General features: G+C 40.7%; 1 protein-coding gene across 4 annotated transcripts in view; it reads left to right on the top strand.

The window, feature by feature from the left end:
- The window catches only part of kcnab2b (potassium voltage-gated channel subfamily A regulatory beta subunit 2b), a 102,832-nt gene that overhangs the window by 68,277 nt on the left and 22,234 nt on the right, over positions 1–12,321 (top strand). For all 4 annotated transcript variants that reach the window (XM_060938224.1, XM_060938222.1, XM_060938221.1 and 1 more), the window contains 3 exons: positions 941–1,020; positions 8,198–8,242; positions 11,433–11,477. In XM_060938224.1, coding sequence (XP_060794207.1) covers positions 941–1,020; positions 8,198–8,242; positions 11,433–11,477 — 170 coding nt within the window. The remainder of the gene's footprint in view (positions 1–940; positions 1,021–8,197; positions 8,243–11,432; positions 11,478–12,321) is intronic.

Raw genomic sequence — 12,321 nt, 5'->3', positions numbered from 1 at the left:
TTGATTATTAACAAATTTGTACTTTGGCAATTTCATCAAGGTGTGCTTGCTTTCTGAAATCAATTTCCCTCACAATTTTTGGAGGAATTTCATGTAATTTGGCAAAAAAGTTTTTATCCCTCGCTGGCCAAAAGGCCCGAAGGGGGATTATGTTGTGGCGATGTCCGTCCATCCGTCCCGGGAAGGGTACTCACCTTCTGAAATCAACTCCTCTCACAATTTTTGGGAGGAATTTCATGAAACTTGGCAGGATTCTTTGTTATATGTCGTTAATACGCATACTGCAATTTCGTTCAATTCAGTCGCATTTTACCGGTTATGGCATAGTTGCCAGTGGGGTATATTGTGCTCTCAGAGAACTCTTGTTATATTGTGTAGCTATTTCGTGGCAGGATTTTTTTAAAATAATGTCTAGACCACTTTCTTTAAATCACCCACTTGTATAATATTTAAGCAACAGAATTTTGCTGTTATCTGCAAAACATAATAAAAATTGAAATTCAATAAAAATGCAGTTTAGATGAATATGATATGCAACTGAGAAGAATTATTAATATACTGAGCAATTTGTGTACCAAATTTCATTTAATGTGATTGAGGCATGAAAGTGATTGCATTTATGTGCACAATATACATTTTCCATGCCCTCAGTTTGAAGTAATAAATGATACAAATGCCACGGTGTTGCAATAAATGATCACTGCATATTAGTGGTGCTGCAGTTAATTGTGAACTCTGAATATCAATGAGCATAATTGTAGTACTTTTTATTATAGGTGCACATAACTTTGTGAGAGTATCGTATGGCCTTGAAGGACTTTCAGTCTTTCTTCTAATAATTTAATTATGCACTTCTGTCAAGTTCTGCTGTATGATTATTTCCCTGTATCCTGCTCAGGATTTTATCTATTCCATTTTCTTTTATCCTTACTCTTCCCAGACAGCAGAGCAGTTAATGACACTGGCATATGAAAATGGGATCAACCTGTTTGACACAGCTGAGGTGTATGCTGCGGGCAAGTGAGTGCGTTCTTTATCTTCTTCATCATTCACTCCTCTCCTGTCAGGCACAGAAAGCACGCATGCTGTAATTCAAACAGAAGACACGCTGAACTGTATCTTCTTCATTGGCAGACAATGCTGGTATGCTTTTATCAGCACATTAGTTAAGTGTGTCGTTATATATAATGTGCACCACAATGAGTTTTCCCTGAATGTAATCTTCTTGCAATTATTTTATGTGCATTATTTTGAAGAAAGGATCTGAGGCAAATGTAATTATTTTCAAGCCTTTAAAGCAATGTAAATCACTGTAGTCCTCTTTTGGTCTCTGGGGATGTATTTGCTGTAATTTAGTGAGTGATGAATTTTATATAAACTGATTTGCAAACCACACATATAATATAATTTAAGAATATGGGATTTTAATCAAAACCTGAGGGAAAAGACACATCTAAGAATTGTAGAATAACACAAAACCATTTTTTCTTAGAAAAAAAAGGATTGAAATGTTTTCAGTAAAGCAGTGTTTTTTTTTAATAAATAGAGGCTGTGCACCATCACGTGACCCCATAGCAACGGTAACTAGGGCGCCATGACAGGGGGCACACTGTCGTGCTTCATTCAGCCGAGTTAGTTGTTATTGATCAGAAAGGGAAGGTTTTGCTGTGTTTTTGGATATGCAAATCATTTTGAACGAAACATAGACATCAAAATTTTTTTTTAAATTTACCAAAAGTAATTCATCATCAGTGGAAAAAACTAGAGAAATTTCTTAATGTAGAAGGGGAAAATGGGGGAAAAAACATTCAGCGGGACTTGATGTCGAAAGGAGAGGTCAAAATCCTATTGTATGCTCACTTCATTTCCACGAAGCACCTGATGCTGATTTGAGTGCAGTCAGCACATGCAAGTAAGGACACAGAGGCTTTGTGCAGTATTATCATTATTACTGTCACATTTGTTTCTAGCCATGTTTATGGATCTGCTTTCGGTTTTGTTTTTGTAAATATCACACCTGCTAATAAACACTCTTCCTACACTTAAAGGAACAGTCCACCATATTTCCATAATGAAATATGCTCTTACCTGAATTGAGACGAGCTGCTCCGTACCTATCCGAGCTTTGCGCGACCTCCCAGTTAGTCAGACGCAGTCCGACGCGCTGTCACTCCTGTTAGCAATGTAGCTAGGCTCAGTATGGCCAACTGTATTTTTTGGGGCTGTAGTTAGATGTGACCAAACTCTTCCGCGTTTTTCTTGTTTACATAGGTTTATATGACCAGTGATATGAAACAAGTTCAGTTAAAAAAATTGAAACGTAGCGATTTTCTATGCTATGGAAAGTCCGCACTATAATGACAGGCGTACTAACACCTTCTGCGCGCTTCAGCAGCGCATTGATATCTGAGCTCCGTATCAATGCGCTGCCGAAGCGCGCAGAAGGTGTTAGTACGCATGTCATTATAGTGCGGACTTTCCATAGCATAGAAAATCGCTACGTTTCAATTTGTGTAACTGAACTTGTTTCATATCACTGGTCATATAAACCTATAAACAGGAAAAACGCGGAAGAGTTTGGTCACATCTAACTACAGCCCCAAAAAATACCGTTGGCCATACTGAGCCTAGCTACATTGGTAACAGGAGTGACAGCGCGTCGGACTGCGTCTGACTAACTGGGAGGTCGCGCAAAGCTCGGATAGGTACGGAGCAGCTCGTCTCAATTCAGGTAAGAGCATATTTCATTATGGAAATACGGTGGACTGTTCCTTTAAGCCTGGTGCACATGGGCGACTTCTCATCGCAAGCGTATTGTGATTTTTGGATGCAAGTTTCCCCTCTCAGGTAGCTGCGTGTGCATGTTATCTGCGACCAGTGGGCGATTTGGGGAGGGGGATGCAAGTCATGTGGAAATCACATGACTACTTCACAAGCGGGGATGCAAGTCACATGGAAATCACATGACTACTTCGCAGGCGGGGATTGGCTTAACCTTTGGAGGTGATCACTTCATTATCGCAAAGACATGCACATGTGGCGATATCTCTGCAAGAAGTCAGCAACTGGCAATTTTTTGTCACAGAATATCAAGCATGTTTGATACCTGCAATCTGTCGCAAGCAACAAAATATCGCTGTCACAAATATCCGCACACGAAGCAATTTTTTGCTTACGTCAAATAGTTGCACGACCAAGCAATGAAAAATCACCCATGTGCGCCAGGCTTTAGACCCATCTACCGTCACATACCTGACATAATGCTTCACAAAGTCTCTGTGAAAACAGTGTGCTGATTGCGCTCAAATCAGCATCTGGTGTTTCCTATAATGACCGGGTCCCAAGTGTGCGTACAACGCGCTCCGAAGGATCCCCGAATGTAAATGCATGTTAAGTGTCAGTAAAAGCTGTGTTAAGGTTCATGTTCACTTCACTGTATAAGAATGAGCACCACGCTGCAGTTGTGAAATCTCATCTCATCTCATTATCTCTAGCCGCTTTACCCTGTTCTACAGGGTCGCAGGCAAGCTGGAGCCTATCCCAGCTGACTACAGGAGAAAGGCAGGGTACACCCTGGACAAGGCGCCAGGTCATCACAGCGCTGACACATAGACACAGACAACCATTCACACTCACACCTATGATCAATTTAGAGTCACCTGCATGTCTTTGGACTGTGGGGGAAACCGGAGTACCTGGAGGAAACCCATGCGGACACGGGGAGAACATGCAAACTTCGCACAGAAAGGCCCTCGCCTGCCATGGGGCTCGAACCCGGACCTTCTTGCTGTGAGGCGATAGCGCTAACCACTACACCACTGTGCCGCCCAGTTGTGAAATATATTTTTTTTAATTCTTACCTTCATGGAAATGAAGTGAGCATACCGTAGGTTTTTTTTTACCTCTCCTTTCGACACCCAGTCCCGCTGAATGTCCCCCCCCATTTTTCCCTTCTAGGTTTAGAAATTTCTCTAGTTTTTTTCCCCCTGATGATGAATTACTTTGGGTAACTTAAAAAAATCTGATGTCTTTGTTTTGTTCAAAATGATTTGCACATCCAAAAATGCAACAAAACCTTCCCATATTGATCAATAACAACTAACTCGTCTGAATGAAGCACTACAGTGTGCCCCCTGTCATGACGGTGTAATTACCATTGTTATGGGGTCATGTGACTTTGCAAAGCCTCTATTGTAGAACAGTAGAGGCACGCTGGTAAATATAGATCTGTATCAGTCACTTCAAAGTGTCGTGATGTGACGTGATGCCTAGACAGCAAACAACAAACAGTCCCCTCTGAAAGCACTGGAATGGTAAGGCTGATTCTTTTGTTTTTGTTATGCACTGAAGACATTTGGGTTTGGGATCAAAAGATGAATATAAGATGATAAATCAGAATTTCAGCTTTCACTTCCTGATATTCACATCTAGATATGTGAAACAACTTAGAATATGTACTTTTGGTGGCAGACCAACCAATTTTTAGCTGAGTAAAATTATTGGAACAGATGGATTTAGTCTAGATGTGTTAAGCAACTTAGAACATGGCACCTTTTGTTTGAACCCACCCATTTTTCAAGTGATTAAACCTATTGAAACTGTGACTGACAGGTGTTTCTTGTTGCCCTAGTGTGCCCTGTTAGATTGATTGTTTAAAGAATTAATGCTGTAGCTCTGGAATGTTTACTCTTGGTTTGAGTCCTGGGTTTCATCTGCATTTGTACAAAGATGAACCAAAAAAGTTCTCGAAGCAAGATTAATCTCTACCAAAATGATGGAAAGTAAAAAAGTGTGGAGAAAGAAAGGATCTGCTCATGCTCCAAAACATACAAGCTCATTGATCAAGCATGGGGGAGGTAATGTCATGGCTTGGGCTTGCATGGCTGCTTCTGAAATGGGTTAACTAATCTTTATTGATGATGTAACTCGGGATGGTAGCAGCAGAATTAATTCGGAAGTCTATAAAAACATTCTGTCTGTCAAGTTACAGAGAAATGCATACAACTGGGAGGAACAGCAGCAAGGCAAGAACCAAAAACACACTGCCAACACATCAAAAGACTTCATCGGGGGAACGTCAAAGGTTTTAGACTGTCCAAGTCAATCACCAGACCTTAACCCAACTGAGCATGCATTTCATCTCCTGAAGAAGAGACTGGGGAAGAAATTCCCCAAAATAAGCATCAACTGAAAGAAGCTGCAGTACAAGCCTAGACAAGCATCACAAAAGAAGAATGCAAAAATTTGGTGATGTCAGTGAGTTGCCAGATTTGTGCAGTTATTGCATGCAAGAAAGAAAGAAAGAAAGAAAGAAAGCATAACTTTATTCATCTTATGAAATTTCCTCTCTGCATTTAACCTATCTGAAGCAGTGAACACACACGCACGTGAGCAATGAGCACACACACATATCCAGAGCAGTGGGCAGCCATGCTAACAGCGCCCAAGGAGAAGCTGGGAGTTAGGTGCCTTGCTCAAGGGCACCTCAGCCCAAGGCCGTCCCATATTAACCTAAGTGCATGTCTTTGAACTGTGGGGGAAACCGGAGCACCTGGAGGAAACCCACGCAGACATGGGGAGAACATGCAAACTCCACAGAGAAAGGCCTCCACCAGCTGCTGGGCTCGAACCCAAAACCTTCTTGCTGTGAGGCGACCATGCTAACCACTTACACCACCGTGCCGCCCAAGATATGCAACCACATCTTAAGTGTATTTCTATAACTGTCCTCACCTAAGAGGGAGCACTGTTACGCTGAATGTCAGCACAGCTGAGATTTGGTTGCAGGAATGAGGCCATATACTGACAACACGACCTCAAGTGTGAGACTGCTTTTATACAACAGTTCTATAAACAAGAAATTAATATCAATTAAGTGAAATTTTGGACACAATATGGCCAACTGTCCATTTTATTTTTGCTCCACAAGTGGAAGTAGATTCTGAAGAAGCCACACACGTGAAAACATCGACTGTATATTCCCATTAAAGGCGCTTCCGGTAAAATTAGTGCCCCTTCTTGCTTTTCATCTTCATTTGGCACACTTTTATATTATAAGTCAAAAGTTATATTCTGGGCGGCACGGTGGTGTAGTGGTTAGCGCTGTCGCCTCACAGCAAGAAGGTCTGGGTTCAAGCCCCGGGGCCGGCGAGGGCCTTTCTGTGCGGAGTTTGCATGTTGTCCGTGTGGGTTTCCTCCGGGTGCTCCAGTTTCCCCCACAGTCCAAAGACATGCAGGTTAGGTTAACTGGTGACTCTAAAATTGACTGTAGGTGTGAATGTGAGTGTGAATGGTTGTCTGTGTCTATGTGTCAGCCCTGTGATGACCTGGCGACTTGTCCAGGGTGTACCCCGCCTTTTGCCCGTAGTCAGCTGGGATAGGCTCCAGCTTGCCTGCGACCCTGTAGAAGGATAAAGCAGCTAGAGATAATGAGATGAGATGAGAAGTTATATTCTTGAAAAGTATCATTTGTCTTGAGTGATGTCGCTAACACTACCGTAGTAACTGCTTTGAATTAGGAAGTGGAGATTTACCTGCCGAACACAGATGAACAGAGTGATGCACACAGTGAAAGGTCAAAGTGCTGTCATACTTGATATCAGCATTCTTGGAATGTTGCTCAAACCAATCAAATTAGTGGATCAGAGCTAACTGTTGTATACACTGATTTATCATCTCATATTCATTTTTTGATTTCAAACCCAAATATCTTCACTGCATGGCAAAACTCAGGACAATGAGCCTTTCTGTTCCAGTATTTTAAGAAGAAACTGTATACATGCATTTTTGTCTACATTATGCTTCTGTGTTATACTGGACTAGGCATCTGCTCCTCTCCCTGGTTGAGTACGACACTACTGTAAGCATCACAGATTACAGATTAACACACCTTTCCCTGATCACTCATATACAGTAAGCACACAATCCCGATCATGGTACCCTGTTCTGATTCTTGGAACTGCCACAGCCATTGATGTAGGAAAAAAAACCCCTATTTTGATCCATGAACTGTATTTTACAAAATAATTCTGTTATTTCAAGCTGCTGTCCAGATAAATACTTTGTGTTTGTCTGAGGAGACTGAAGGCCTTGTTTTTTTCTCAGGATACTCCAGCATTTACTGTCTGCGTCCCTCCATATTTCAACAGTTCTGCATTTGTTAAAGACTGTTGAAAAGATTTACTTTGCCTGAGTGCAGGAAAAATGAGAGGCATTCATAAAGAACACACTCTGAGCCGTAGGACAGGGATACCTCATCTGTCATTAGACACACAGAGCTACTCCCCATCAGCCCAGCTGGCCTTTTACTCAAAATATCCTGTCAGCTCAGGAAGCAATCAGCTTACGCCTGTGTTTGATGCTGTGAGATTATTTAATATCACTGCATTATACCCACTATTCATTAGCGTGATTTTTGGAATTATAATACATACGGTAGGGCCAAATTACTCACTTCTGATTGGTCAGTCAAGGAGGGCTTTTTTTCTTAACACGGGGCCGTATTTCTGAAATGCTATTGGCTAGTTCATTGCTTGGTTACGGTTACAAAAATTAGCAAATTTTGTCAACAAAATGGCTGACTCTGCTGACTCAGCAATGCCGCGTTTCCAAATACCGAAATACAAAGTGGTATTTGTAGTTCCTTTTTGATCAAGCACAGAGTTTTCTTGCATTTAGCAATCAGCTTTTGTAAAAAAGTTCCAATAAAATTTTGTAAACCACTTTCAAAATCCTCGTGTCATGTCGCCGTGTCATGATGAAAGACGTTTTAGAAATTGATTCAAATGTGCAAGATAGTCTTGCGCCCTGATTGGTTCAGGAAATGTGAATGACAAATGTTGTGAACTTGAATGGCTTCCGAAGTATGAATTTGGCCCTATATATTATAAACAAGTAATCGTATGGTTCCTCGTAAAATTAAGGATCAATTTCACACGTGATTTTCGAAGTTTTGAAATTGCCCTCGTCGCTTCGCGACTTGGGCAATTTTCAAAACTTCGAAATCACTCATGAAATTAATCCTTAATTTTACTCAGCCCCATACGATTACCTATACTAAGAAGCAAGTGGTCCCTAATTCTCTAATATATCTATCTAGTTTTGAAGAAAACGCTTTCATAGAATGAAATAGTGCACCTTTTGTTCTTATATTTATAAATGTGATAACTGATTCTCTCTTTTTTTCTTCTTCTTAAAGGGCCGAAGTGGTTCTTGGCAGTATCATAAAGAAAAAAGGATGGAGGTAGAGACTTATATTTCTATCTTTTTCTCCTGTGGGGTTTTTTAATGTCTGTGTGGCTCATGCTATATTTTTCTGCTAGTAGAGGACTGCAGGCATGGTCTTTATGGAAGAGATACTGCTTATACAACTCCAATTCCAAAAAAAAAAGTTGGGACAATGTGTAAAATTTATTTTTTAAAAATAAAGGAATGTGTTGATTTGTAAATCATGAAAACCCCATTTTTCATTGAAAATAGTACAAAGACAACATATCAAATGTTGAAACTGAGAAATTTTATTGTTTTTGTTTTTAAAAAATATATGCTCATTTTGAATTTGATGCCAGCAACATGTTCAAAAAAGTTTGGACAGGGGCATGTTTAGCACTGTTTTGCATCACCTCTACTTTGAACAACACTCTGTAAATGTTCGGGAACTGAGGAAACCAATTATTGTAGGTTTGAAAGAGAAATGTTGCCCCATTCTTGATGCCTTCCCAGATGTACAAGCTACCCATGTCATGTGCACTAATGCACCCTCATACCATCACAGATGCTGGCTTTTGAACTGTGCACTGATAACAAGCAGGATGGTCCCTCTGCTCTTTAGCCTGGAGGACGTGGTGTCCATGATTTCTAAAAAGAAATTCTACTTTTGATTTGTCAGACCTTGGGACAGTTTTCTTCTTCGCCTCAGTCCATTGTAAAAGAGCTCAGGCCCAGAGAAGGTGGCAGTGTTTCTGGATATTGTTTATATCTGGTTTTAACTTGCATTTGGAGTAATGAACTGTTTTCACAGACGATGGTTTTCTGAAGTGTTCCTGAGTTCATACAGTGATTTCCACTACAGACACATGCAGAGGCTCCAACTTGGGAAATTGCAAAGAGGGAGATTCTCCCTCTCTGCGAGTAGCTCGGAGGGAGACAAGTTTGAGCACCATAGGCGCGAAGGCTAGTTATATATCATATATATAATATGTGTGTGTGTGTGTGTGTGTGTGTGTGTGTGTGTATGAATATGAATGATTCACCACATTTCGTGTCAATTTCGTGTCAATTAAATCTTATTAATAGTAACAGATCTAGATAAATCCAGTGACTATAGACCAAACTTTAATATGCCTAAAGTCAGTGTTAATATCAGTAATGACTATTATAAATTGCCAATGGTAGACCCTCTGATGATAATGTTCTTCTAATAATATTCTATTTCTAAGTCTAAGTTAGTAAAAGTCAGACAAAAAAAAGTCAGACAAGTTCATCAGAATCTAACGTCTGGTCTGGTGAGCTAACCTTGTCAGATATAGGATCGTCTTGCTGCCATCCAAAATAGTCCGCCATTCGTCCCTGGCGACCATCGTGACAGGCGATCCGAACTTTTTCTTGGTGATTTTCTGACATTTTTTCTTCGTAGTTTGACTTGCGCCATTTCCACCAACGGAACTTCGTTTCATTATCTCATTCAAGAGAACATAAAGTTAGAGACGAGCAGGCGATAAATGCAGACACAAAAAAAATGGTTGAATGTCATGGGTTTTCTCGTTCTCTCGCGCGTATCATTAATAGCGCCATCTGTATGCTTTATCGGTAACTGCTAAGACATTGGGTGGGCTCAAGTGTGTACCCCGCGGCGTATCCCCGGTGTACCGAATTCCACTCGATTCATATGCACGCTTGATTTGCATGCGCATGCCTCCAGCATTCACTTCAATCCCCCTGTTACGCCGATCGGTGTACCGACCGGGGAATCGGCATATATCGTGGGGTACACACTTGAGTCCACCCATACAATGTCAGACACACGAAAAGCGGAAAGTCAACTATTTATTTTCGTCAACATAAACGTATCAAGTTATATATTTTTTTAACTAATCATGTGTAGTAAGGGTGGGCGGGAGATTTTTATGTTGTCAGCGGGAGGTCGGGAGGATTTTCTAAATGTTCCCTAAAGCGGGAGATCTCCCGCCCACGGCAGGAGAGTTGGAGCCTCTGCACGTGTCTGCTTTGAAATGCAGTGTCGCCTGAGGGCCTGAAGGTCACAGGCATCCAATGTTGGTTTTTGGCCTTGCTCCTTGTGTACAGAGATTCCTCTGGATTCTCTGAATCTTTTCATGATATTATGTACCATAGAATGTGATCCCCAAATTCTTTGCAATTTTACACTGAGGAACGTTATTCTTAAATTGTTGCACTGTTTGCCCATGCAGTCTTTCGCAGAACAGTGAACCCCTCCCCATCTTTACTTCTGAGAGACTCCGCCTCTCTGGGATGCTCTTTTTATACCCAATCATGTTACTGACCTGCTGCCAATTAACCAAATTAGGTTGTTTTAATTAGTTTTATGCAACTTTTCCATTCTTTTGTTGCCCCTGCCCCAACTTTTTTGAAACATATTGCTGGCATCAAACTCAAAATGAGCATATATTTTTTAAAAATAAATAAATAAATAAATAAATAAATAATCCTCACTTTCAACATTTTGTATGTTATCTTTGTAGTATTTTCCATGAAATCTAGGGTTTCCATGATTAGCAAATCATTGGATTCTGTTTTTGTTTATGTTTTAGACAGTGGCCCAACTTTTTTGGAATTGGGGTTGTACCTTTTGGTTCCTTTTATTTTTATGAATGGTTTTGTGCCGGTTACACTGACTGGACCATGAGCTTTTATTTATACTGTAGCTGTACAAAGGAGACCTGAGGCAGTCAGCTTTTTTCTCCAGAACTTTCCTTCTTTGCTCACTGACAAAAGCATATGGAAAGACTGCAAGCTATTATCAGTCACATTCATTTATCAATCTGTCATCATGACTTCTTGTACGTCGCTCTGGATAAGAGTGTCTGTTAAATGCCATGTAATGTAATCATGTATTTTAAAAAAGGGTGAAATGATGATAAACTGCAGGAATGATTAAGGGTTGTGAGAAAGCTTAAATAGAATATCCACCGTGCCGCCCTCAATAAACTTTGATTAAACCTAAATGCAGCTAAAGGTGTTTTGTTTTTGTCTTAACTTGATTAGCCCTTGAGTGTGAAACCCAGGATTGAATCTTCTCTCTGTATGTACAATTTGAGCTGAGTTTAGTGAAATAATGTTGAATAATACAATTCTTCTTGATTCCAATTTCCCATTGTAGCTCCTGGCCTTTTCATTCACTGAATAAGGGTTTTGGGACAAAGGTCTCACTGCACTTGTTCTATTTTCTTTCACAGACGCTCCAGTTTGGTTATTACCACCAAGATCTACTGGGGTGGAAAGTGAGTCATTGTATGTTTGTGTATATATGTCATGGTGAAAGTTATCTTTACCTCACCTGCTACGGAGTAAGTGGGGCGAGGTATTGTTTTCGGTGGGGTTTCTTTGTTTGTTTTTTTGTTAATGATATTACGGGAAAATAGCTGGACCAATCTTCATGAAACTTTCAGGATAGAAGGGCACTGGTCTCAAATAGAACCTCCAACATTTTGGGGGTCATCTGGTCAAGGTCAAGGTTTTTGTGGCTACTGCTTCATATAGAGCAGGGGTCTTCAATCCTATCCACAAAGGGCCAGTGTGGCTGCAGGCTTTCATTCCAACCAAGCAGGAGCTACACCTGATTTCACTTGTTTAATCATTTCACCCTCGTCTCCAGTCAACAATCAAGTGAGCCTCCAATTTGGCTGTAATGAAAGCCTGCAGCTACACCGGCCTTTTGCGGATAGGATTGAAGACCCCTGATATAGAGGCAGTAGCCATTATGTCATCATGCTGTAAGAGTGTAACAATCGCGCAGTACCGTGTGTTCTGATTAGCTGAGAGCAGTATGGTGCGTTCTGATTGGTTGAGAGCAGTAAGCAATACAGTGTATTCTGATTGGCTGAGAGCAGCAGAGAATCAGAATCAGAACCATGTTTATTGGCCAAGTATGTTCACACATAAGGTCAAAATCAAGGTCAAGGTCACCAAAAAGGTCAAAATCGTTTTTTCACGATATCTTCCTTCATATTCATCATAAGTGCTACCTGGCGAGGTTTGTTTTGCCTGGCAACACTTGTTATATTTGTGCCTGAGTTGCCCAATTATAGAGAGAGCTGTCACTCCGTAAATGTCTGTATGTGACAG

The sequence above is a fragment of the Neoarius graeffei genome, chromosome 13 (genome assembly GCF_027579695.1).
Source record: "Neoarius graeffei isolate fNeoGra1 chromosome 13, fNeoGra1.pri, whole genome shotgun sequence".
Taxonomy (NCBI): domain Eukaryota; kingdom Metazoa; phylum Chordata; class Actinopteri; order Siluriformes; family Ariidae; genus Neoarius; species Neoarius graeffei.
The sequence above is the reverse complement of the archived record's forward strand: the minus strand, read 5'-3'. Positions and strand labels throughout refer to the sequence as shown.